General features: G+C 47.5%; 1 protein-coding gene across 5 annotated transcripts in view; it reads right to left on the bottom strand.

Moving 5' to 3' along the window:
• Positions 1-4,471: 4,471 nt before the first annotated feature.
• The window catches only part of BCOR (BCL6 corepressor), a 39,618-nt gene continuing 20,338 nt past the window's right edge, over positions 4,472-23,751 (bottom strand). For 4 of the 5 annotated variants that reach the window (XM_074154762.1, XM_074154927.1, XM_074154845.1 and 1 more), the window contains 7 exons: positions 22,211-22,539; positions 21,610-21,879; positions 15,818-15,984; positions 8,434-8,579; positions 7,151-7,228; positions 6,787-6,937; positions 4,478-5,598 (listed from right to left, as the gene is read on the bottom strand). In XM_074154762.1, the coding sequence (XP_074010863.1) occupies positions 5,304-5,598; positions 6,787-6,937; positions 7,151-7,228; positions 8,434-8,579; positions 15,818-15,984; positions 21,610-21,879; positions 22,211-22,539 (1,436 nt within the window). In that variant the 3' untranslated portion in view covers positions 4,478-5,303. Of the gene's footprint in view, positions 5,599-6,786; positions 6,938-7,150; positions 7,229-8,433; positions 8,580-15,817; positions 15,985-21,609; positions 21,880-22,210; positions 22,540-23,751 lie in introns of all 5 variants that reach the window. The other variant, XM_074154997.1, reaches the window with a different exon arrangement.

The raw sequence follows: 23,751 nt of genomic DNA, 5'->3' as shown, positions 1-23,751 counted from the left end.
GTCTTCACTTTTTCTTCCACCACTCTTCTAAGGGGAAAGAAACAAAAGCACCTATGAAAACCAAACAATTTGACTGTAACAAACCATAAAACGGGATCAGCTGTCTCTGCCCCTTGCTCACCTCGCTGGTGCAGCGACTTGGTTGTGCCTTGCTGGTACTGCCTGTGTTACGGTCATCAGGCGACAAAGCCAGCAGTTAGAATTGATTAATTGATTTGTACATTAAATAGGTATTCCTGCTCAATTATTGGCAGGTTTGTTAATGGATTACTCTTTAAACGATTCTGATATTTTAAATTACGTATTATTTTATAGATGCACATTTACTTAAAAAAAAGAGCACCCCTTGCATCCATTAACATATTAAAGAGAAAATAAAACATCCAGGATGATATAATGCACAATGTGGCATTACTCTGGGTGCTTCCTAAGCTAGGGAAATCTTATTTGTTTAATAATAAGTTGGTCATGAATATGCAAATCTGCATCAGTGCAGTACCTCACTGCTGTCACTATTAATGAGTTGCAAATTAATGTGACAACAAAAGGAAAATCTATTTAGTAGCAGAATCGTGGTTCATACCTGGCTCAAGAGAGCAACCGTCTACAGTCACATCGGTCCGCTGGAGCAAAATGTGCACATGGTGTGGACAAGGTTTGCTTCGGGGCTGGCAAACCAAAAATAAGCAACCTGCTGCCTGCACCCCCAAGGGTAGAAGGCAGCATTGCTCCTAATGATCCATCACACTTAACTTGCAGTAAAAATACAATTTCTTCACCCTGCAATCACGATGAACCCATGCAAAGCACGCTAACGGGTGAAATGCAGAACTAGCAAGATTGATGTAGGTGGGAAGATGGTGTGGATATCTAGATGCAGTACTTAAAGAGAACTTAATCTTCTTCAGATCTGTTTGGGGATTTTTTTTTCCCCTGACAACACTACAGGCTCACAAAGTGAAACTTGTTGGATTCCATTTCTTCTCCTGCCCCTCCCTCTAGCAGAAATGCAATGGTGAATAAGCACATTTAGAAGACCTAATCTACATCTTCATGACTGTGGCATTCAACATTTCCGTCCGTCTTTTGTAGTGGCGCCAAGCCCTCTCCTACCAACACTGGACCCATACTGAAATTAAAATACGATGTTCTGCAAACAATTTTAAACAGATACGATACTATTTTTTTCAGTTAGGTTGCATCCGTACAACTTTAAAGTAGCAATGTGTGCCTTTTTTCCTGTACAAACCGAAGAAATGATGCTGAATGTTTACCAGCAGCCCCACAGAGCCTGGGAATGGCAGCTGGCTGGATTTACCACTCCCTGACACCTTGTTCATATTAATGCACAAACGATGGGTCTCATCTATAGTTTTGTTATTTAACACAGAAATGAAGGGAGGAGTCAGCTTCAAACTCTTTGATTCATGCAGTGAGCTTGGCCCCTGGGAGCAGTTCTTAAGACAATTTCCATTCTGCTCCTGTGGTCCTGCAAAGTAGAAGCTGGGTCGGGCTTCCAGCAGGCATCTGGGCTCTGCCTTTAGCAGATTGCTCCCCAAAGAGCACAAACAAGGACCAAATGCCTCTGGCCCTTGCTTGCCACTCACTGTATCAGTGTCTTTGGCCCAAGTCTCCAGCTAGGCCACCAGAGTAAAAGGGGGAGACAAGAGCAAAAGAGAAGAAATGAGAAGAGTGTCCAGCAGGAGCAATAACCTAAATGGGAAAAAGCCAAGGCTGACCCACTGTGCAGAACCCAGTCCTCTTGGGTAAGGCAAGAAGGTGGAGTTCAATATTTTGCAGTCCTCAGCAGCATCACTTATCTTGGGGAAAAAACCTCCCAGCACTGCTTGTGCTGTGGCTTTCCCCCAACCCCAGGCGGCCAGCCTGGAGCTGGGTATTTCCTGGGATTTCCCAGCCAGCACCAAGTAGAAGTTTGACAAAGGAAACCCCCTTCAGTGAGGCTCCCCTGCTTCCTCTAGCTGGAGATGGGGCTTATTGCACCAGTGGTTCCCCGAGGCAACACAACCTCCCAGCCAGGCAAAGCCAAGTGATAAACAGTGGAAATTCAAGGAAACACCTTGGCATGGGCCCCAACAGCATCAACGCTCACTTTCACCTTGCAGAAGGCAGGACACGGGATCAGTAGGGTTTTACCATCCCCAAAGGCTGCGTTTCTGTTTCCTTATTTTTTAATAACCTGGAGCAATGCCAGCAGTGAGAAGCGAGCATCTTTGGCCCAAGGAGGATGCATGGGAAAGCACTTTAAAGGAGAGCAGCATCAGTCCAGAAGCTGAAATGCTGACCGTCAAGCCCCCTCCCAGCCCTGCCCTGCTGTGCTGGTTGGAGTTAGCTGAGTCCCCAGCTCTGCCCCGTGCAGGATTCCGCCCGTCCCAAGTGCTGGCAAGGCAGCCAGTGTTTCCACTCCCTTGCCTATGCTTGCCGTCACTGAGCTCACTCCCTGCCGGCACGCTGCCATCTCTCCTCTCCCCAAGGTAACCATCCCGTGGGCTTGCCTGCTGCAAAACTACACACGCAGCCAGCCTCTCCTGTGACAGTCTCTCCCAAACCGGTCAGAATAGGGTCAGCCAAGCCAGCCTCATACGCCCAGCAGCACGGGATGCTGCTCTCCTCCTTCGCTGAAACCTCCGTGCTGTCTCGAGCACCCTCGCACAGCAAAGTCTCTTTAAAAAAAAAAAAAAAAGGTACATCCCAGGAGATAAAATGGTAGTGTTACGTCAAGGGACAGCACTGTGATCATCAGGTGTTCCCCACCACGGCCGTATGTTTAGAGCACAAGCCCTAGGGCCGGCAGACGGTTGCGTTACAACAGCATTAGGCTGTTACTGTATTTGAGCACGGGTGCAAGCGCCAGCATGGAGAAGGCCCAACTGTACTCGGTGGAGCTAGGGGAAAGCTGACTAAGCGGAGACGTGTGGAGAGCACGTGCTCGAGATCATTTGAGGAGGAGCTGGCCAAAAGAGGAAGCTGCGTCAATCTTCTGTTTGCCTGCAGGGCACGGCGAGAAGCGAGGTGCCTGCCACACACCCCTGGAGGTGGCACGAAGCTGATTTATGCTCAGCTCAAACCATCCAAGCACATTACGCAGCTGATCAGATAAAAGTCGTCTGTAACAACTGCTTTCAATGTTCTCCCTTGCTTTAGTTTTTCAGGCCCACCTCTGCTTCCCGGGAAAACTAGGGCTTAAAAGCAGCCGGCACTGGAGAGTAAGGAGATCTGTGTTTCAGTTCCTTGCAGAGCTGGGGGATGGCTTAAAAGGAAACCCTGGGGGTGTGTGTAAGCCATACAGGAGAGACCATCATCATCCTTATCCAAAATCTGGAGAAGGATGTTGGTTGTTGTATTAGGACTAAAAATTCCCTGGCCTGTGGGGAGACAGGACTCTAGATGCCAGCAGCAGACAGCTGTTGGACCCCTCTCTCACCTCTTGCCTCAACTACAGAATCACCTTACAACCAGAAGCAGTCCCACTGCAAGCCACACAGTACAAACCTTTGGCATAAGACTTGATGGGAACACACCAGGAGAGGCATCAGCTCTGCGCCTTTCCCTCTGGGGCACTTTCAGGAATGAGGCATCATTCTCTCTTACCTTCATGATGAGGGTAATTCACATCCTTTCTTAAGCTCCCCCGAGAGCTAAGATTTAACCTGCAGTACACTGTCCATCAAGCAAAACCTCTGAGCCTCACTGCCACAGATGGAAAAACTTTCCCAGATGCTTTTCTCAGATGGACCATGCGCTCTCTGCTGGAGACGCTTTTGGTGGGTGTCCTGGCCCTCGTCAGAAGAGCAGCACAATTTAAATGTCCCAGCTGAAGCGTTTGGCTACCATTGGACATACTAGCGTTGAATATAGCCCCAAAGCAAAACTCAAAAGAGTTTGGGTTCACAGCAAGAACTTCTTTCCACAAGGGCAGACACAGACCCTTAAGAGAGGGCCTGCCCAAGCCCAGGGAGGCCAGCCTCTTAGATGCAAGGTCCCAAGCTGTGTAAAAGTGACATTCTGGTCACTGTCCCTTTAGATTGCTCCCAAAGTGCACTTATAGCTTTAATGCTCCACATTAAAACTAAAGCATTTTCCCTGGTACTATTTTCCTCCCTTCTGCAGACACCACTGAAAAGAGAATTCAGTCAATTCAACTTAAAATGATGACAAAGGAGAGAAAATAATTGAACCTATTCACAATTCTTTAACTAAAAGGCAGTGAAGAAAGAATTGTGAATGCCGCTTTTAAACCTCTGTCCCACAAAAGGCACCCGCTCGATGTTTTCTTGTAACCTTGAATTTAGAAAGCCGATGCAGATTCTACCTCAGATTTCATCAGCTGCTCGCCGGCACCTGTGCCAGCTCTGCTCCGCTTCGGGAACCGCACGCGGAGCCTCCTTTCATAAACATTAATGAGTCGGAGCTCATTTCGCAATCGGGCACGGAATTAATGGGGAGTCACTTTAGCCTCTTCATTTCTCAACAGTTTTATTGCCTTTAAGAAAATTTTTGTAAAATATAAATACAAAGGCAGGAGATTTACTTACAAAGTTAAAACACAGATCTCAAACATAAACACACAATTCAGAAAATTTAGTTTATGTACAGTTTCAAGCAACTTCAACATATGTTAGTTTTTCAATATTTTACAAGGTACAGAAAAAATAGTTCAAAGTCTTCTTTAAATAAAGAGCATAAAATGTTTAAACATATATAAACAATCCGGTTTGATGTGTGAAAACTAAATTTCACAGCTTTTAAATTAGGATATAAAAGTTCTTACAATTAGTTGATGCGTATGGATATGGTTTAATTTATATTACAAACTATTGAATTATATTCAATAGTGCTTACCTGGCCAAAGCAGGTAATTCTGTAAACAAAAAAACAAAAATAATATCACCAAGTGCCTTACCGAATTCTATCTCCCAAACAAGCCACATGACTTTGATCACATCACCTAGAAAAAGTATGTCCTGTGTAATCAGTGCTTTGTATGAAACAAAGTCAATGTGTGGGTGTGTTCTTTAAAAAAAAAATGTGTTCCGAGTAATAACAAACTTATCCCAAAGCCTGTGTGCATTTAAAGAAACATTATATAACAATTTTGTAAAAACTGATTGAAGTTAAAAAAAAATTCTTCCAAAATCCATCCAACTGGAATTCAGATCTCTTATATAAAGGAAAGATATTTTCATATTTAATAGTGTCCTTTCTTTACAGAAACAATTGCATTTGAACACATATACATAAAGAAGTAACTGTATAGAGCACTGTACATTAAATGGCCTGATGGTTCACCAGAGGATGTCGAAGGGAGGGTCCTCGTGCAGATGCAACCAGTGAAGCGAGGAGCCCAGCAAAGTCTTGAGTTCACTTGTGAACTCTACCAAGTCCAACAGCTCTTTGCTCTCCGGGTTAAAAGCTTCAAGGTCCGTAGCGCACGAGAACAACTGGCTGAGGGAAGTCTGTTTGTAAAACTCTGCCTCCGTGATGGTGACAACTTCCAGATTGGGGAAGTTGCAGCGGAAGATGCGAGATGACATTTTTAGCCTCTTCACCACGTCCGAGAGCAGAAGCCAGTTTCGTGGCCTGTGGAAGCGAAGGAGAAAGAGGCTCCAATAACTGACATCAAGTCACGGGCTTCTTGATGCTGTGTGACAAACCCTCCCCGAACGTACTCAGACAAACAACCCTCCTGAAATCAAGACCATCGCCCAGGGGGTCGAATATAATCGATGTGCAGGCGTGTAAGTATTTACTCATAGTACCACTGCTCGCTGCTTTGGGGAAGGAGGGGGACCAGGCACGCAGGGGACACTGGAGCCTATAAACCCAGAGCTCGTGAGCCCACACGTGGGTCAGCAGCCATCCCAACGGCTGCTCACACAGTTAAAGATCTGCCAAGCTGAGCCCAACTCCCATTTAGCAAGTTAGGAGATGGCCTAGAGTTATAATCAGACATTTCAGCATCTCTTGACTTCCAGAGACGCCACTGTTAAATACAAGTCAACTGAGAGGCTTCTTCTCAGATTAAGAACACAGTTTTTTAATTCAATCTTTGTACTTGCCCACTTCAGAGAACTTAAGTTATACCCATCACCCAAATAATAAAAACATGCTAAAACCCGCACTCCTGCATGATTAATATTTAAAACTATTTTTCCCATGGCTGTCATCAAAACTGGTGCAAATGACAAACGGCAGCTGTTTATGAAGCTAATTTTTATCTTGAATATAACAGATGATAAAATTTTCCAGGTCTTTGTTTATTATTAAATATCATAGTATCTTCTGCTAGATGTTTATTTGTTTGATATGATTCAGGGCTTTAAACCAGTTTCGCTGCAACGTCTGGAACAGCAGTAACGGTGTCATTTTGTCATCTACAAAACCGTGTCCACTCAGTTAAAACAGAAAAGCCCATTAAATAAAATTAAGAACACCTTACAAACACAATATCCAAATTTAAGTGCTAGAAGCACTTGTATTTTGGGGTGTTATACCAAGATGCCTGCCTGGGATGAGGGAAGGAATCTACATTCAAACACCCTTCGTTCAGATCAGAAGTACGGCACTCAAAACATAGCCCTGACAAGTCAGCCTTCCCCCCCCCCCCCACCTCCTATTAGCTTTTTTCTAAAAAGCCGGCAGTTACGGTATTTCCCGCTCATTTACGTTAGATAAATGCAAACGCATTTCCCCCCAGACACAAACTGCTGCCATCCCAAGCTGATCGTCTCACGCTATTTTTACCCCAAACCCTGTATTTGTTCTTACCCCTGAGAGAGACACACTTGAATGTTGTAACACGGCAAGGGAGGCTCATCTGAAAATTCAAATTCAAACACATCGCTAAAGCCATCTTCATCTTCATCACCTGGGCCAGGAGGATTTGCCAAGACGTCAAATCCAGACTCATCTTTTGGATCTAAATAAAATTGAATAAAGGTGCCAAGTCAGCATTGAAGAGACTGTTGCAGGTCTTGCTTTTTTTTTCTTCCAATAACGTGATCTGTAAATAAAATCAGTTTGCTTCCTTCCTAGCTTCCTCCAGCATAAAAACAAAACAGCCCCCACCCCCACGTGCCGCATGTTTTGAAAGTCTCCGCATACAAAGAAATAAAGGGTAACATTTGCTCACCGCACACAGAGCTGCCATAGAAATCCCAGTACAAACCAGGGTCATCAACACTTCGACCTTGCAGGTCAGTTAAATACTCTGGAGAGGAAAAAACAACAACACAAACATACTGATGAGAACAAAAAGCTGGCAAGTTTAGCAGACCGTGTGTCATGCAGTCTCACTATGCATCCTCCATACCTTCCATCAAAAAAATCCACCCCGTATTCCTGAGGCACATGCTACAAACAACAGTGTAACAGCATACACACACAATTCTCACAAATATTCCTGGAATTCGCTTTTCTCCTGCATTCTTTCTCCCATCACACCAAATAATGACCCACCATATCAAATAATCACCCACCCAAGGTTGAACAGGGACAGACCCAACATTAAGCTTCAGAAACTGAGAGCAGCGTTTTGTTTTTGTGAAAGATAGGATGTACCACACTTTTTTAGCCTGCACAGTTATTCTGGACACCAACTCGGGAATGAAACAGTGGCCCCAGAGAAATCAATGGAAAAGGTTTTTCCACACAGATACACTCAGAAGATGCAATTCTTTTCTACGGACTTAACTTAGGAGATTTGCTAGTTGAGTTGATGAAAAGATACTGGGATTCAAGATGCTAAGAAGTCCAAGACACTGGACTTTACTGGAGTCCTGATACACCTATGCGCTTTCTACACTGCACCATTTAAACAGGTAAGTGGATGAGTACTTAAACTCATTGACGGTGAACACTGCAAACATTTTTGGAGGCAAGTAATTAGGGAATGCAAGTGTCTTTATCCAAAACTAATAGGAAAAAAACCTAAAACCCTATTAGCACATGGACGTGTTTAAACACAAGAGTCTTTAATATAGTTTTATATCATTTCAGATATAAAATGAGGCAGAACTTGAAAAAAGGTAAGTATTACAGGATAAAAAGTAAGACCATGGGAAAACATGACTATGTTTAACAAACAGCCATTCAATTTGGCAAGTTTCTTATTTTCATTTCAAGCAGAAAACTGAAGGCACCTAAACAGCCCACTGACCTCCTACCTACCAAATCTGACAGTGGCATTATCCTTGTGACTTATTAAGAGTTTCAATTAGAAGGAGCCCCCATGCATGGCTACGCTTCCCACCTGCAGCCGCTGGGTTTTTACAGGCAAAAAGGGAGCTCCTGCAGCCTACCCTAAGGCTCCTTGGCATGGAGCCATCCCTGCCAGGCAGCAGGGTCTTTGCAGGGCCAGGGAGCATCTGCCCATTTGCCACGACCCGCAAAGCCCCATGCAACATGGCCACGGACCTGTGAGGAAGGTCTCCATGAGCTCACTGTGGGTCATTTTCACGATGGTCCTCCCAGAGTAGGTTGCAAGCGTTGGATCAGCACCGTAAGACAGTAACAGGCGGACAATTTCCAAGTGATCGTTTTCGACCGCGTCGTGGATTGGTCTAGGGGAAAATAAAAAAGATCACGGTGTTACATTTTGACTCAATAGTATTATGCAAATGTGTCTGACAAGGAACTTCTGACTTCAGATCAAAGTTATTTATAGCAAATAACGCTATTAATACAGCTGCCAATCATCTTATTGTCAGTTTTACTTCCACATCATGCCCTCCCCTCTTGTCTTTTCACAGTCAGACTGCTCGGGGCAGATATTTCTGTTACGTCTATTCGCTGCTGTACATATTTCAAGGGCCAGTAAAATAATTACACCGCTGTAACAGAAAGCAGGAGTTTGCGTGAAGCCTCACAAACATAATTTTGCTGCAAGTCACTCTACCGTTCCAAATCTCTGCCAATTTAACAGCGTGTTGTGGAGTAAGGGCTCATTCAGCCTGCCTCTGGGCAAGCACGGAAATCAGTTACCCAAAGCTCCTGAATTATGTACACAGAAATAAGTTACGAAAATTTGGAATTTAAACTTCCACGCAATATCCTCTTTAAACAGCACTCACGAATACATTTGCAGCACAATTCCACCCTTCTACTCAGGAAAATAGAAAAACATGTTATTTTAAGTTTAGTCCACCCAGAAATTAACGCATTTTACGCGGCATGAGCAATCTATATAAGCTCAGACATAGATTTTGTGAGCCTACAGAAGGATTATTCATTAATACACATGCCTGCAATTCCAGGTTTAGAATTCCTCATCGCTAATTATAAATCGCATTAACTTTTGCCTTTAAAATTGATTATACGTAACGGGGAGTTGTCTGGAAGTAGAACATATTACCCTTCAGACTAATGAAGATGTGTTAAAAATCCCATCTTTTCCTTAGAGAGCGACGAGCAGGGAATCGAAAGGGGAGTCAAATTCAATGGCCAGCGATGGCAGCAGTTCAACTCAACTCTACCTACACTCCTCCTCCTCCTTTAGGCTGTCAACACCGCTGCCCCCCAACAAGACTTACAAGCTCTCAAACAGATGTATTAAAAGGCAAGAGAAGTAAGGAAGGACAACTTTAGCTGAAACTCCCTCCTGCAAGGAGGCCACGTCCCACCACTCCTTCTGCCGCATGCGGCGTATGTCCCCTCTATGCCACCACCACTGTGGTACAGACTGGCATCCACAGGAGCTCAGGGCAAGGAGATGCAGATCAAACCAGTTAGAAGAGGAAGGCACACCCCTGGTTTCCCATCAATCACATGGCACTGCTGGTGGGAGGGGGACTCTGATCCATCTCAAAAAGAAATACGTTCCAGGTGTGTTTATTCCATGTGCTTTCCAGTAGGCTGTGATTTAGGGCGATTAACATCTGCCACACGTGAAGCACTCTCCCTTGCCCCCATCTTGCTGGAAAGCCGTATGCAGTTTTGGTTTTGACATATGCATGCTATAATGACATGAGGAGGTGCACTTGGGAGAGTCTGAGGCTCATTCCCTATGGAGAGAGGGCTCATCCCACCCTGCCTGCCTCCTGCACACCCCAGGCCACCAAGACAGCAATCAAGGAGGTGATTTTGAATACCCTGGCAGCAGACAGCACAACACATGCATGTCTTCAAAGCCTGATGTGCTGCTCTTCAGAAAGCCATGTTGAAATTTTAAGACCAGAGAGGTCCATGAGGATCACTTGCAAAGGGTCAAGATACCCCTTTGGAATTTCTCGGGGACGTCTCTTAACATAACACTATCTGACGACCCCAAGACAGACGGTGCTGGAGAAGCCAGCATTCCTGGGGTCCCCCACAAGCCTCACCCTCCCACCTCCACCTACTGACTCAGTGCTTCCGCAGCATCGCCCAGCGCATCCAGGATCTGGCCGGCGCTAAACATCCCAAGCAATACAACACAAGAGGTAACAAACAATAGGGGTGCTGACATGGAGGCTGACGAAGTATCGGGTGTTTCTGGCTGTCAGCAAGCATCTGAGGCCTGAGCTGCCGGGTCACGACACCCTGAGCATCTACAGCCGGAAAGGTCAGCCTTGCTGCAAACCCTCCTGTCCCCCACTGGGCATGAAGCATCCCTGGCTGGAAGTCTGGTAACAGGCAGCGGGGACAGATGAGAGTTACAGCTGCCACCAAACGCTGGGAACGCTTTTTCTCCCCCACTCCCTCACTTTACTGGAGTCTTTAATTTTGAAGTGTTTTCCATTTTATTTCAGAATTAGCATTTTCTGGTTTGGGGGAGGGAGGCTGGAGTGTTGTGGGTTTACTGGTTTGTGGGTTTTCTCATTTGTTTTTTTTTTTAAACTGACTTACCTAAGTGGCTTTTGAAGCAGTAATGAATTCAAGATGATCCCTTAACTTATTAAAAACAGCATCTAAATCACCGCCAAGCATTTCAATCGATTTAACGACACCCGGACAAGTTTATTAAAGGGCACCTGGGCATTCCCCGGGAAGGAAAAAACAACAGTGCATCGGCTGCAACCCCAGGATGGGACCCCCTGTCCCTTTCTACAGGTCACCCAGCCCGGCACAGTGGTGCAGAGGCAGTGGGGCAGGCAGGGGGGCAGGCAGACCCGTCTTTGTCACCTGCCAGACCACAGGGAAGCCACCCCGGGCACGAGAGGGGACTTTATAGAGGCAAGGGGAAGGAAAGGTGCAGTAAAGCCGCGTGGAAGGAGGAACAATAAATAGAAGGAAGCGAAGGAAGGAAAGAAAACAGTGGCGGGGGGCGGGGGGGGAGAGAAGGAGATTCCACATAGACAAGGCAGGGGGAAAAAGGCAATAACAGAGCGCTGACAGACTCTTTTATTGGCTAGCACGGCTTCTTGGCAAGCTCACGAGCGGGACCATGCAAAGGCACAGCTACTCGCTTGCTTCTCCCACCAGGACCGGCAGAGGAGGGAGTATTTTTTCAGTCTTGGCAGAGTTTAACCATCCTCTTTGTAGGATGCAGAAGTGACTACTTGAGTCGGCAACTTTTTCAGATGTGAAGAAAAAAAAAAAAAAAAAAAAAAAAAAATCCCTGTGAGTCCTCTCCTGGGCTGCTTTGCCCATATAATCTTTTCCACCCTGAGCATCGTGGAAATAAATACTCTCTATCCCTAATGGTACAGTTAACGGTAGTACAGCTCGTTTCTAAAACAAACCCTTTGAAAGGCCCCAGAAGGATCTGGGGACATTTGAGAGCTGCAATATCCTACAGGAGACGCACATCTCAACCCTCTCTTGTGTACTGTCGAATTCTTCCTACTATTTTTACCGCTACTAGAGTTAGGAAAACATTTCACTGGGGGTTTATCATTCCACCACCAAAATTATAAACTATTTAGACCAGCCAGGGTTTGCTCTCAGCCTTTCAGGCACCATCAGCATTTTCCTCACGGCAATAAGAGGTCTCGTAACTCGCCGAGCGATGCCGTATCTTGGCGTTTTATTTTGACTTCCATCCACTCCATTATGCAACGCTGCCCCACGGAAGAGGCAAGGCACAAGTCGCAGGAGGGCAGCTACGCCGGCTGCCTCTTCTTTAACGCAATTAGCTGCTGGAGGGTATCGCTCTGCCAAGACCAGCTGAAAGGACGCAGGAAGAGAGCCATCTTGGCATGGTCCTCCCAGGGAAAAAATAAAAAAGGCTGAGCTCATCAGCCGCCAGTGAGAAGGATAAAGCAAAACTGGCTGCGGAGAGCGAGTCTAGCGAGCGAACTCTGAAGCAATGGAGAGGCCTCACTTAACAGGCAGGAGATGCCTGTATTTTTAGCATGCGGCTTTGTTTTTAAAGCAGCGCCGGTTCAGCCAGGGCACGCTGCGGAGGTAAGAGGAGAAGAACAAGGAGATAAGGCCAAAGACACCGGCAACCATCCTTGCTAATGTCAGGCACCGGTCATCAAACGCCCCTTGTTGAGCTACGGGGTCCTGTCAGGGAAGGAAAGCGCTCACCTCTTAAGTACAGTCTATTATTATTTATAGGTAAGACGATTAAGAGCCCTTAGTGACTGTGGCACCTCTGAGACAAGTCTTAAAGATCTCGCCCAGTTCTACAATAATCTTTGATTAGCCACTAATTCAGCAGCAGAATGCTGTGTATTCAGGGTCTGCAGGCGCTGCATTTGGAAAGCCATCACCAGCATGGAGTTTAAGGGGAAAAACATAGGAAGACTGGCTGTATTTAGCCTGTCCAGAGAGATGTGCTGTGACTGGGGCAGAGGGAGGGATGCGGCGTGCTGCAGGCAGAGCCTCGGCACCGAGCTGTGGGTAAAGGGGAGGACTGCACCGTACCTACATCCCCCAAACACCATCACCTCCTTGCTCTGCCATTGCAGTCAGGCACTTTGTTGGGTTTTGGCTTCACTGAGATTTCTGATAGTATCAGGAAACGGAGGCTGAAAGCCTACCTTATCTACCGAAGTCAGGACAGACTGGCTGCATAGGTACATAGGTACATAAAAGCCAACAGCAAAGCAAGAGGCTCGGGTCTTTGCTTCACTTTCAAAACTTCAACACACGCATGCAAAACCACCACATCGATGCGAGCACCTGCAGCGCTTCAGACAGGACTGAAAGGAGAGGTGCACGGACTTGGCAGAACTTTCGTACATCCTTCACATTCGTATGGACATTTTGTTCAGACTGAAGCCATAACCTCACACTTGTCACAACTGTTTGAGAGAGTGTACTCCAAAAAAGCTGACCACAGAGGCGGCGGGCAGCAAGTAACGCAGACCGAAGCTTCAGGCAGCTGGGATGCAAGCAAGTGACACCCCAGGCTGCCACGCTAAGGAATGCGGCTTATGCGGTGACATCACAGCTCATGCGGTTACATCACTCTATGCGGATTTACCTTAACTGGCTGAATAGAACTAAACACTTCCACTGTTACTGTCCGGGGACTTGAGAGGTTCCAGCACGACCAAAAATATCTTTGGCTACTGGGCATGTGAGGTGGCGGAGGGGGCAGTAAGGCATATTCAGTGTAGTTAGAAAAGAAGAGGAGGAGAAGTCTTTGATGGTGGGCTTGTCAGGTTTTTTGGTTTGTTTTAAGGTTTTAATATCTTTCCAAGGGGTGACCCTGTTCAGGAATTTGAATTTAAAAAGCAACACAGTTGAGGAAGACTGACACTTCTTTCCTCCTAAAAGTTTTTTTTTTTTTCCTCTTAAAGGACAAAAACTTATTGAGGCTTCAACAGAGAAACAGGAATTACAGAATCACAGAATCACAGAATCTTAGTGGTTGGAAGGGACCTTTGAGATCATCGAGTCCAACCACATTAAAAAAAAAAAACAAAAACACACAAACAAACAAAAAAACACAACACAAAACCAAACAAACAACAACACCCCCCCCCAAAAAAAAAAAAAAAAAAAAAAAAGCAGCATCCATCAACTAAACCCCACACCCACAACCTCACACACAACACCCCACCACAAACCAACAATCCCGGGCACTAGAGCATGCCCTGAAGAGCCACGTCTACACGTTTCTTAAATACCTCCAGGGATGGTGACTCCACCACCTCCCTGGGCAAATTGTCTTATGAATGTCATGATTTACTCTACAGAGACAGAGAAGCCTGGCCCTACCAAAAGGCCGGGGATAACACCGATCAGAAGTTTCATACAGAAGCTTCTGCTTTCTGTCCCACCCAACTCAGGGCAGCTAGACCCTCTTTCATCTGCGTATTAAATGCGTTTTGGATTCATGCTGCCTGTTGGGCAGCTTTTCAAACAAAAACTAAGTCTGCCATAAGAAAAGAAAGGGAACTGCAACCTGAGTTCTGACATTGCCGTCTATGATTAGATCACTATCGCGTTCGTTCCTAAAATGCGTTTTCCCCAAAACAACTTTTCAGGGTACACAAGCCAAGTTTCATCCTTGAAAATCAGCTCCATCTGTGAATCGAAATCAAAGGTGGACTCTGAACTGGTGGGTGATTAAGACTGGTCAGAAACTTCCTGAGGTTAATTTTCTATGTAGGTTACTCCAGCCAGTGAGACAAAAATAATTTAGGATTCTTTTTACGGCATGTGGCCGCTGTTGCATAGGTCACATATTAAAGCTGGCAACAGCACAAATTGCGGGGCTGTTTGTCAGCCTACAGAGCTGAGACTTCTTACAAAGAAGTGGAAGATGGAGAAGGAATCCGACAATCCAGCCAGAGTTTCAATCCTCCAGAAACGTTTCCTTTGGGCCGTGATGGGCCGGTAACAACTGACCATCATGAACCTCTAATGGACCATCCTAACCGGCCCTCTTGGGACTTTTGTTTTCCTGACTCCTCCCTTCCCAAGATAATAAATAAAGAGCTTAAAAACAAAAGAGGCAGACTCTTAGTTATGCTAATTTTACCTCCCTGGCTATTTGGATGGTGATAGTGAATGCGATAAACCATTTAAGATAACAAGCTGCAGGAGCTTGGCAGAATACAAAGCGACCCATCCCCAAAATGCATAGACTGGATAATGTTCTGCATATGCTGAGGAAAACGTATCCCAAGGTCAGCCCCGCAGAGGTGGTCAAAGAGGTACTTTAGGAGATGCACAAGAAGTTTAAAAAGGTGCAGAGCAGCATTTCTAGCTCCACAAAGTGGAAAAAAAAAGCAAACTAGAAAAGCTCCCTGTGTATTTTGCGGGAACAGGAACTAAGCACACCTACTATTCTGTGAAGGAAACTAAAAAAAGCCAAATTTGAGAGAAACAAAAATAACTCCAAAACATCAAATAGCAGATAGAGTTTAACAGTTCAGCAAAACACCATTTTTACATAGCATATATAGGACTCGCATACCCGGTCCCCGCTAAAGCCTGAAGTGCTCTTATAAGTAACCCTGCTAACAAGGCAAAGCCCGCTCTTTTGGCACAACTCAAAGGACCCAGGAGCACCTATGAGCAGGGCCGCAGCTCAAGTATCCCTCCCTCCTGCCCTGCAGCTGGGAATTTCGCAAACTCTTTAAAAACAAAACAAACGTATTAAAATTCCCAGAGGAAAAAAAAAAATAAAATACGGCTGAACTCTCGAGTCACAACAACAGTGTGTCCCCACGGCTCTATTAAGCGAAGAGCAGAGGAGGTCACCCGAGTCCTGCATTCTCCTGCCCAAGGACCAGCAATAAGGCAGCCACCGTGCGTCACCCGCTTTGGGGGTGTCATGCGGGATGGGGATGGGGGAGGCGAGGGGAGGATAAAGAAGTACAGAGGGAAAGGATTGCTTTCCCCCACCACCGTGGCTGAAGAAACCACTGCCCGGTGGTGGTGACCACCCGATGCCAGGCCGGGGGGGTGTGCTGCTAACCTGGTTCCATCCTGAGCGCTGCAGTTGACGTCAGCCCCGTACTCAAGGAGATGCCGCACGATGCTCAGCCAGCCTCTGGCACACGCCTCGTGCAGGGCACAGTAACCCGCGTTGTCACGATGATTCACATCACACACCTTGTTTTCCAAACAATACAGAACCACTTCCTGGAAAGAGGAGGAAAAACAAGATACACCGAGTTATTTCTTGCTGCGGAGATGCATAGATTTCTCTTCTTGAAGGAAAAGGAGGGGGCAAAAAAAGGCAAAAACCAAAAAATCCCTACGATATGCCTAAATTACTCTCTTTGAGGTGGGTCAGTCAAAAGGAAAAGAAAAGGGAGAGCCATTGAAAGTCGTGTTTATTCAGGAGACGTGGCAGAGAGCATGATTTCCCACGAGCAGATTAGCTTGTGCGAAGCAGCACCGAGAGGCTCCATGTCCCACAGGAACCTTCCTGCGGCCCCCAACGTCAGGAATCATCGCAGAAGGGGAACGTGCAAATTTCGCAGACAAAACCCACAGCTCTCCATTTCTCAAAACTTCCATGCGTAAAGCTAGCAGGAAGGTTTTTTACTCTTACATCTGCATTTTTGAGCAGAAAATTCTGCAAGCACAACAGCAGCACGGCCGACGTCAGTTTGATTTTTAAAAGAAAAAGCGCATGACCCGAAACAAAACACATTTAAGACACACAAAGGACGGTTTGCTACCGGCAAACAAAAAAAACAAAAACAAAAAAAAAGCCCGGCTCTATCAAGATTGGGGAAATCCCATTTTCACCCACCCTGGTTTTCTGCATGTAGAACTAAAGCCAGGCGCCAGGTTCCAATAACGAGCCCAGCGCCGTGGGAAGCCATGTGAATTTAACACAATTCATCTTGCAGTCAAATATACCACGGTCGAGAGCCTAGGCCAGACTCGGCTCTGCGCTGTCGTGCGGCCTCGAAACAATGACTGCTCCATCATTCAACCAAAAATTTAGGATGGTGCAAGTCTTCCTCAATTTGTGTCAGATGCAAAAGAAAAGAGAAAAAAAAAAAAAAAAAGCCCAAACGCATTTCTAAGTGATGCTGCACATATAAAATAGCCCCCGCCTTCCCAGATTAGCGGCAAGCCATTAATTTTGCATTTGCTCCTCTCGAAGGCTGAGCGACATCCTCACAAAGCGGGATGGAGGTGTGGAGGGTGCGAGGGCTGGCTCTGCCAAAACAGGAGAATAAAACAACTGCCGGTTGCGATGCATTCATTCTTCCCGTTTCAAAAATCTACCGGAAAGCCCGCAATAATCTGTGCTCTGGGTATACCTGACCTGAGAGCTGGTATCCAGGATACAGCATGAAGCTGCTCTTTTAGCAGGCCCTCACTAACCAGGCTAAAGTGGGGAGCTAATGAGCCGCCCGTCCCAGGCGCCAGAGCATCCCCATCATCTGCCGCCAGGACAGAGCGGTCCACCGCCTACACCTGATGCGCCCACCAGTTTAACCTGGGATCTCCACAGTCCCACCTCTCACGGAACAGGGGGCTCTTAATGTCCCTGCTAATGAGCCTGAAGGCCAAAACTTGGTCCGGAACAGATGCTCTTTACCCTGCACTCGGCTCAAGCCGTAAGAAAGGGCTGTGCAAAATTATACCCCAGAGGGATGAATTTTCCTTCAAAACCAGACCACCCCGCCAGGCAAATTAGCAGATGGATATAGGTAGCAGAAGCAGCTGCCGTATTCCGCTCCACTTTTAGCATGCAGTTACCATTTAAAATAGATCCTGCAACTCAAAATAAAAGACCTTTTTATCTATTTTTGTAAAAAGGAAAGGATCATCCTAGGGTGGAATACCTACTGCTGGACGAAAAGGCTAATTTTGTCAGGCAATTCTGTGTTAAGAGGCTATAAGAAGAATGTCATTAACCACAAAATGTAACCATAAAGACCATAAAACTCTACATTGTTAATTAATTAAATGCCTCATTAACTTTTTTTAACATGATTTATTCAATTTACAAAAAAATTAGCCATCGCTGCCGAATATAGGAACATGTGGTGCCACAAACACACTTTTGGTTTCAGAAGCATCTCTCGCTAACGTTAGAGAGAGGCTGCGAAAGTGCCACGGGGCAATTTAATGCCTGTTCAGGTGCTCTATTTAAACCAGCAATCTGAAAATCACTCGCAGTTAATCCAAAGAGTCGAGCTAGCAGGTAACAGCCATGAGATCTGTGCCGCCACCGCTTCCGCTGCCTGCAGTTTGTTACCCCAACTGCAAACAGCCAAGCTAAAAGGTGCACGCAAACATGCACGCTCCACCCTCATCTACAAAGAGGTGCCCCATTCCCTTTCGTCTCTCCCACTCTGCAGCAGCTCTTACCCCTTTTCCAAGGGAAGGGGTCAGCATCCCGCTGCGCATCCCCCACAGCCTGGGCACCCCCCATGCCCTGGGCACGCGTGCTGCCACCAAGGAGCACTATTCCCTTCCACTCAACCCTGAAACACATCCCTTGGGTGAGCTGAGCCGTAACACTTCCCTGCAGCACCCTGCCAAACCCCAGAAGTGATGCTCATCCCCTGGCAGCGTGCGAGAACCCCAAGGGAGGTGCACAAGTGCAGGATGATGCTCAGGAGCTGCTGCTCCTGTGCCAGCAGGGACCCAGGGCCAAACCCTCGTGTGAGGCATCCCCAGGGCAAACCCTCTGCCCCTGCCTGGATAACCCCTGTCTTCATGAGTGTTTAACCGCCCTGGAAACACACACCATCTTTCCCCCACTCCTACCACACACCACACACTCCTCTAATTGCACTGCCTTCCCAGGCAGGATTTAATCCCAAATTCACCAGAGAACTTTCCAAGTCCAGACACACACCAAAAAGCAACAAGCGGCACAAAGACAGCCAGTGTTTCCTCTCCCATCAAATTCATTACGCAAGCCTTTTGTAATTTTTTTTCCCCCAAAAAAGATTTTACGCTCCCTATAATTCCCCCTTCACAAAAAGTAAATTACAGTTTTAAGACTACTATTATCTCAAGTCATTTGTTTCAAATGGGGAAAACAGAATGGATTTGAGAGCGCCCATACAGTGGGATGGGTTGCTAACATATCCTGGTGAAGCACGGCCTGGCGCAGAAACCCGGCGAAGAAAAAGCAAAGCTTCCCACCAGCTCTTCAGCGGGATTTTGCTCAGACCATATGGATTTTGAGAGCTGAAGACCATTTGCCGCACTGTCTTTAAGTAGCCTTGCTGGTTGCAGCCCTGCAATCTATCTGGCCAGACACAAGCCGCGTTTGTCCTTCGACATTTCACTCTCTCATCAGCTTTTCCATGCAAAATCGCAACCGCGCGTGCCTGTGTACGCCCCTCCCCACAACTACCCGGGGCACATCCATACTGCGCAACTGAGAGTGGGGCAGAGGCACCTGAGCGAGCAGCATTCGGGCTCTCCGTGGGTCCAGGAGCGACACGTACAGCTTGCCAGCATCTTTGCATGCCAAAGCAGCCAGCCATGCCTCTGGGTTTGGGGTGGGATCTCTGCGGGGCCGCAGGGCATCCCTGCTGCGCAGGCAGGTTGCCAAGGGCAGGCACCAACTCACCCGGCCTCAGGGCAGAGCTGCTGGTGCTGCTCTGCCCCACACAGCACCCCTGTCGCCATCAGGGCTCACCAGTGCCCCACGCTGCCAACCACTTCCAGCTCCCGGTCCTGCACCAGCATTTGGCATCCCTTTGCAAGCCATGGCCCCTGCCACCGGGCTGGCAAGGGGCCACTGCGCTGCCTGCTGCCACCACAGCAGCAACGAGAAGCCCCCCGTGTGCCCATGAGCACCCAGCGCTCCCACTTCAGCATCAACCTCTGGTCACCACGTTGCAGCCATCAAAACAAACAAAAGACACGTGCAGCGGCCACAGGTCACAAACCAGCAAATTACCTTGACCCATCGAGATATATTTTTTCTTTTCTTAAATAGAGGAACTTGTAACTTCTTGACCACTCTAATTTTTCTGGAAGCAGAGGGAATTCAGCTTTCTAATAACCGCAGTAGTCTGGTCACTAGCAAGAAAAACAACACAGCTACAGAGCTTCCATGGCTGACCGAACTATCACAGCTCATCACAGTTCACCACAGCCCAAATGAAGCCCCAACGAGGCAGCATGGCCACCCACAGCTCCAGTCCTTGAAAAAACACGGCTGATGCTGGACCCTGGAGCAGCTCAAGCACACAGACCAGGCTCTCTTCCTGTCCTGCTTGGCTCTCCCACCCCGCTCTCCACCACCAGGACCTCAACACCAGCTGAACCATCAAGTCAAACCATCAGAATATTTACCCCTATTAAAAACGTGGTGTTTGCTTGAACTTTTTGGGTGAATCCAAGTCAGAAAATCCCTGATCAGCCAATGGTGGGAATACAAGGTTACCTCAGGGCCCCGGGACCCCAACCTTGGTGATCCCAGGCAATCCTGGGCTTTCTGCAACCGGTCCAGTAAGGGTCAATGCTGCAGAGAGCTCCAGAGAGCCCTCAGCCCCTGCTTGAGCAAGACCTCAGCCCATCACTAAGTTTCAGGGCTGCTCCCATTGAGAGCAGAGTGCCCAAGCATCCCACGGCAGCCTGCTACACGTGAGCGGTGCTTGCCCCAACAGACTCCGCACAAGAGGAAAAGTACACACCAACAGCTCGGGGCACATGCTACCACACATTTTGATTTTAGATGCACAGGAAATCTTAGGTCCGTAGGAAATTAAATCATTTAAATGATGGAGATTACCATAGCAACATTGTAACAACCACTTCTCCTCCTCCTAGCTAGCGCTGAAGTGCCCCCGGTTAGAAGAAGCCTTTGTCTAGGGTAAACAAAACCTTTCCAACAAACCCTGCCTTCCAGAGCTGGAGAAGGCCTCTCTGCACACGATGCTCTCCAGCTACACAAAGGGCACTTTGAGGTTTTTCTACAACCACCTGAGGCTGGGCAGGCCCCGTACTGATGCCACCTTCCATCACAGGGTTTAAGCCCAGCTCCGAGGTCCAAGCGGTCCTCCCACCACCAAGGCGAGCCCTGCAGCCACGTCAAAGGCAGCCATCACTCACTGCAATGAAATACCTCTTTGCAAGATCTGAAGTTGAGCAACAACGATGCTCATATACCTACATGCCCGTATTTCCCCAATAAAAGCGTACTTCAAAACAGCAGAGCTAGGGGATTCATCGGTTTCTGATTTTTGAAGCAACAGGGGGGCCGTTTCATTAGACAACATTGTTCCAGCTACGCCGAGCAGCTCCAGACTCCCGAGCATAAAAGCATGCAGAGTGCTCCTACGACGCATCTGATCATGCAAGAGGACACTCCAAGCGCTACATCCTGTGTCACATACCAGATACTCCTCGGAGAAAAGAACAAAAAAGAAAACCCTTCTCCTAAACTACACGCTCGTCAGGAATAACAGAAGCAAAAATCGTACAGCTCGTTAAAGATCACCACAAAGACGACTTCAACAAAAAATAACAAATACATTCATTCTTTTTGCAGATGGCTTATATATAATTCAACGGAAGCGAGGGTTACCAATAAAACTCCACCCTTTGCTCACTCCCGCAGGATGCTGCGTGCCCTGCGTCCCCCGCCAGCTGTGAGGACCCATTCCCACAGCAACCTGCCCCCACACCCCGGGGGATGGGAAATGCAGCAGGAGACCGGAGGGGACCCTGCAAATTTCGCAAAAAAATTTCCATCTATAAAACTGGAAAGAGGGTTTTCACTTCCGGAATAAATATCCGACACCGTCCGGCAGGGGGGCGAGGGACCCTCACCTCGTAGCCCAGGCGTGCCGCCCGCTGCAGCAGCGTTTCCCCCGCGTTCTTATTGACGATGAGCCTGCGTGCTTCGGGTGGCATGGGCCGGCTGGGGGTGGTCTCCTGAGGGGGGCTTGCCACCGGCAGCTGGGGGGGCTGCGAGACGGGGAGGGAGGTGGGGGTCTGCTGCAGGCGATCGTACAGCTTCTGCTCGTAGGGCTTGGCTGGCGAGGAGTCGCCGTCCGAAGTAGGCTCCGGTCGCTTCCTGACCTTCCTCGTTACCGTGACCTGTCAAAACCATGGATGTGGGGTTTTTTTAATCCTCGTTTTTACAATACAGCGAGGGGATTACATTTTGCCAGCAAAGAATTACACTTCTCTGCTCGTATTTAATTTTTTAAGAAAGGCCTGCCACAGCTTTTAAATGCAAGATACCTCACCCCCTGCAATGGTGCCTTCAACTCGGGTTAGGAAAAGCAAACACGGAATGTGCAAAGCATCCACAGACGAATTTGAATGCGATCCCCGCTACCCGGCATGCATGACAGCGCATTGGTTTTAAGCAGGCTGGCTCTGCCTTCCGAGAGGCTGGTGGACAATTAAGTCTAAATAAAGATACCTTATCTTCAGCATTTTCGATATCTGTGGTGTCATCCCCTGTCAGAGATGACCTCCTTCTCCTCTCCTGCAGTGCCAAGTGTTTTGTTTTACACTGACGTTTCCCTGATGGCTTCTCACACTCGCTGTATTTCTGCAGCAGAGATGCATGTTGGAAATCCTCCTCTTCGTCTGTGTACAGCCCATCTGTCTTCCGGCTTTCTTTAATTTTCTGCTGTTTGGCAGCCAACCTCGAGGCTGGAGTACAGCTTGGCTGAGCCTGCCTTTTGCCGTTTGCATTGCTGGATGAAAGGCTCTTCATGTGCGGAGACACTGGGAATACGGGCAAGCCTAAATGGGAAGGAAAGGCATTACACATTGCATGGTGTGTTAAAAGGAAAACACATTGCTAGCACTTAACACAAGCTCCTCGACTGCTTAAGAGATCTACCAATTACATTTTCAAATCATTAATATTTTAAGCGTTCCACATTCAAATTGGAAATAGCATCGTGCCAGTTAGCGTTACCTTAACAGTTATAACGCTCTGGTAAAAACCCCTAAATGAAATGCCCCGTGCCGGGTGCCGGGGCACGGCGAAGGCTGCACGATGCCGTGCCGGCTCGGTGCTGCCGCAGCCCAGTCGCCACTGGCAGAGCGGGAAGCCACCGCTGCACCCACCTCGCCAGGGGGAAAAAAAAAAAAAATAAACTCGCCTCCTTACCTGGAACTGCTTTATCTGAAGGGGAACCAACTCCTCCGGCAGCCTGGGCCCGGCTGGGCTTGCCTGCCGTGGGCTATGTGTGGTCGCAGGGGCAGATACACGGATGGCGGAGGGAGGAGGAGAAAGCAAGAGAGGTGGGAGCATGGATGAGGTCTTAACGGGACAGCATGGGGGGAATGTTGAGCTTAGCCCCAAGACGGCAGTAAGACAGGGAACATCTCCTTGGCAGGATTTTTACTTGAAAAGCAAAGCAAGAGGGGAAAGGCTACTCAAAGAGCCGTCCCTACAAAGAAGCCCTGTGCAAACTATCTATCAGAAAGCGCAGGGATTTTGCTGGAAAAGCAGTGGACTGTGTTTTCCTGAGGACTCTGTCCAGGAACAAGTCTTCCTGCGAGACCTAAAGCCCTAGGACATCGGGGATCTCAGGGCAGTGAGCAGCCACCAGCAGCAGGATGCTGGCAGGGCTGGGTTTTCTCTGGGGATTGGCTCCAACAAGGTGGATCCCACAATCTGGGCCACATGCAAAAAGCATGGTTACTTTTTTTTTTTTTTAATTCAGAGTGCAAGCAGGTTTACAACAAAACAAGGACATGAAAGTTGACTTTTTATAGCCTGAACTTCCCTTGGGAAGAGAATTGAGGTGACCTCACAACCAACTCTTCTGCAGAAAAATTAACGGTGGCTGGAAAGGAAGAGACACTTCAGCCAAACAATACCATGCCACGGAGGGAAGGTGTGGAAAAAACCCTGAGCACTTGAAAGGGGCTCCTTTGCTCTGAGACGTCTCTGAAGTGATGCTACTTTCAGAACAGAAGAGATGGCAGGAGCAAATAAGGCAG

The sequence above is a fragment of the Numenius arquata genome, chromosome 1 (assembly GCF_964106895.1).
Source record: "Numenius arquata chromosome 1, bNumArq3.hap1.1, whole genome shotgun sequence".
Lineage (NCBI taxonomy): Eukaryota > Metazoa > Chordata > Aves > Charadriiformes > Scolopacidae > Numenius > Numenius arquata.
Note: the sequence above shows the minus strand (reverse complement) of the source record. Positions and strands in the feature narration are given on the sequence as shown.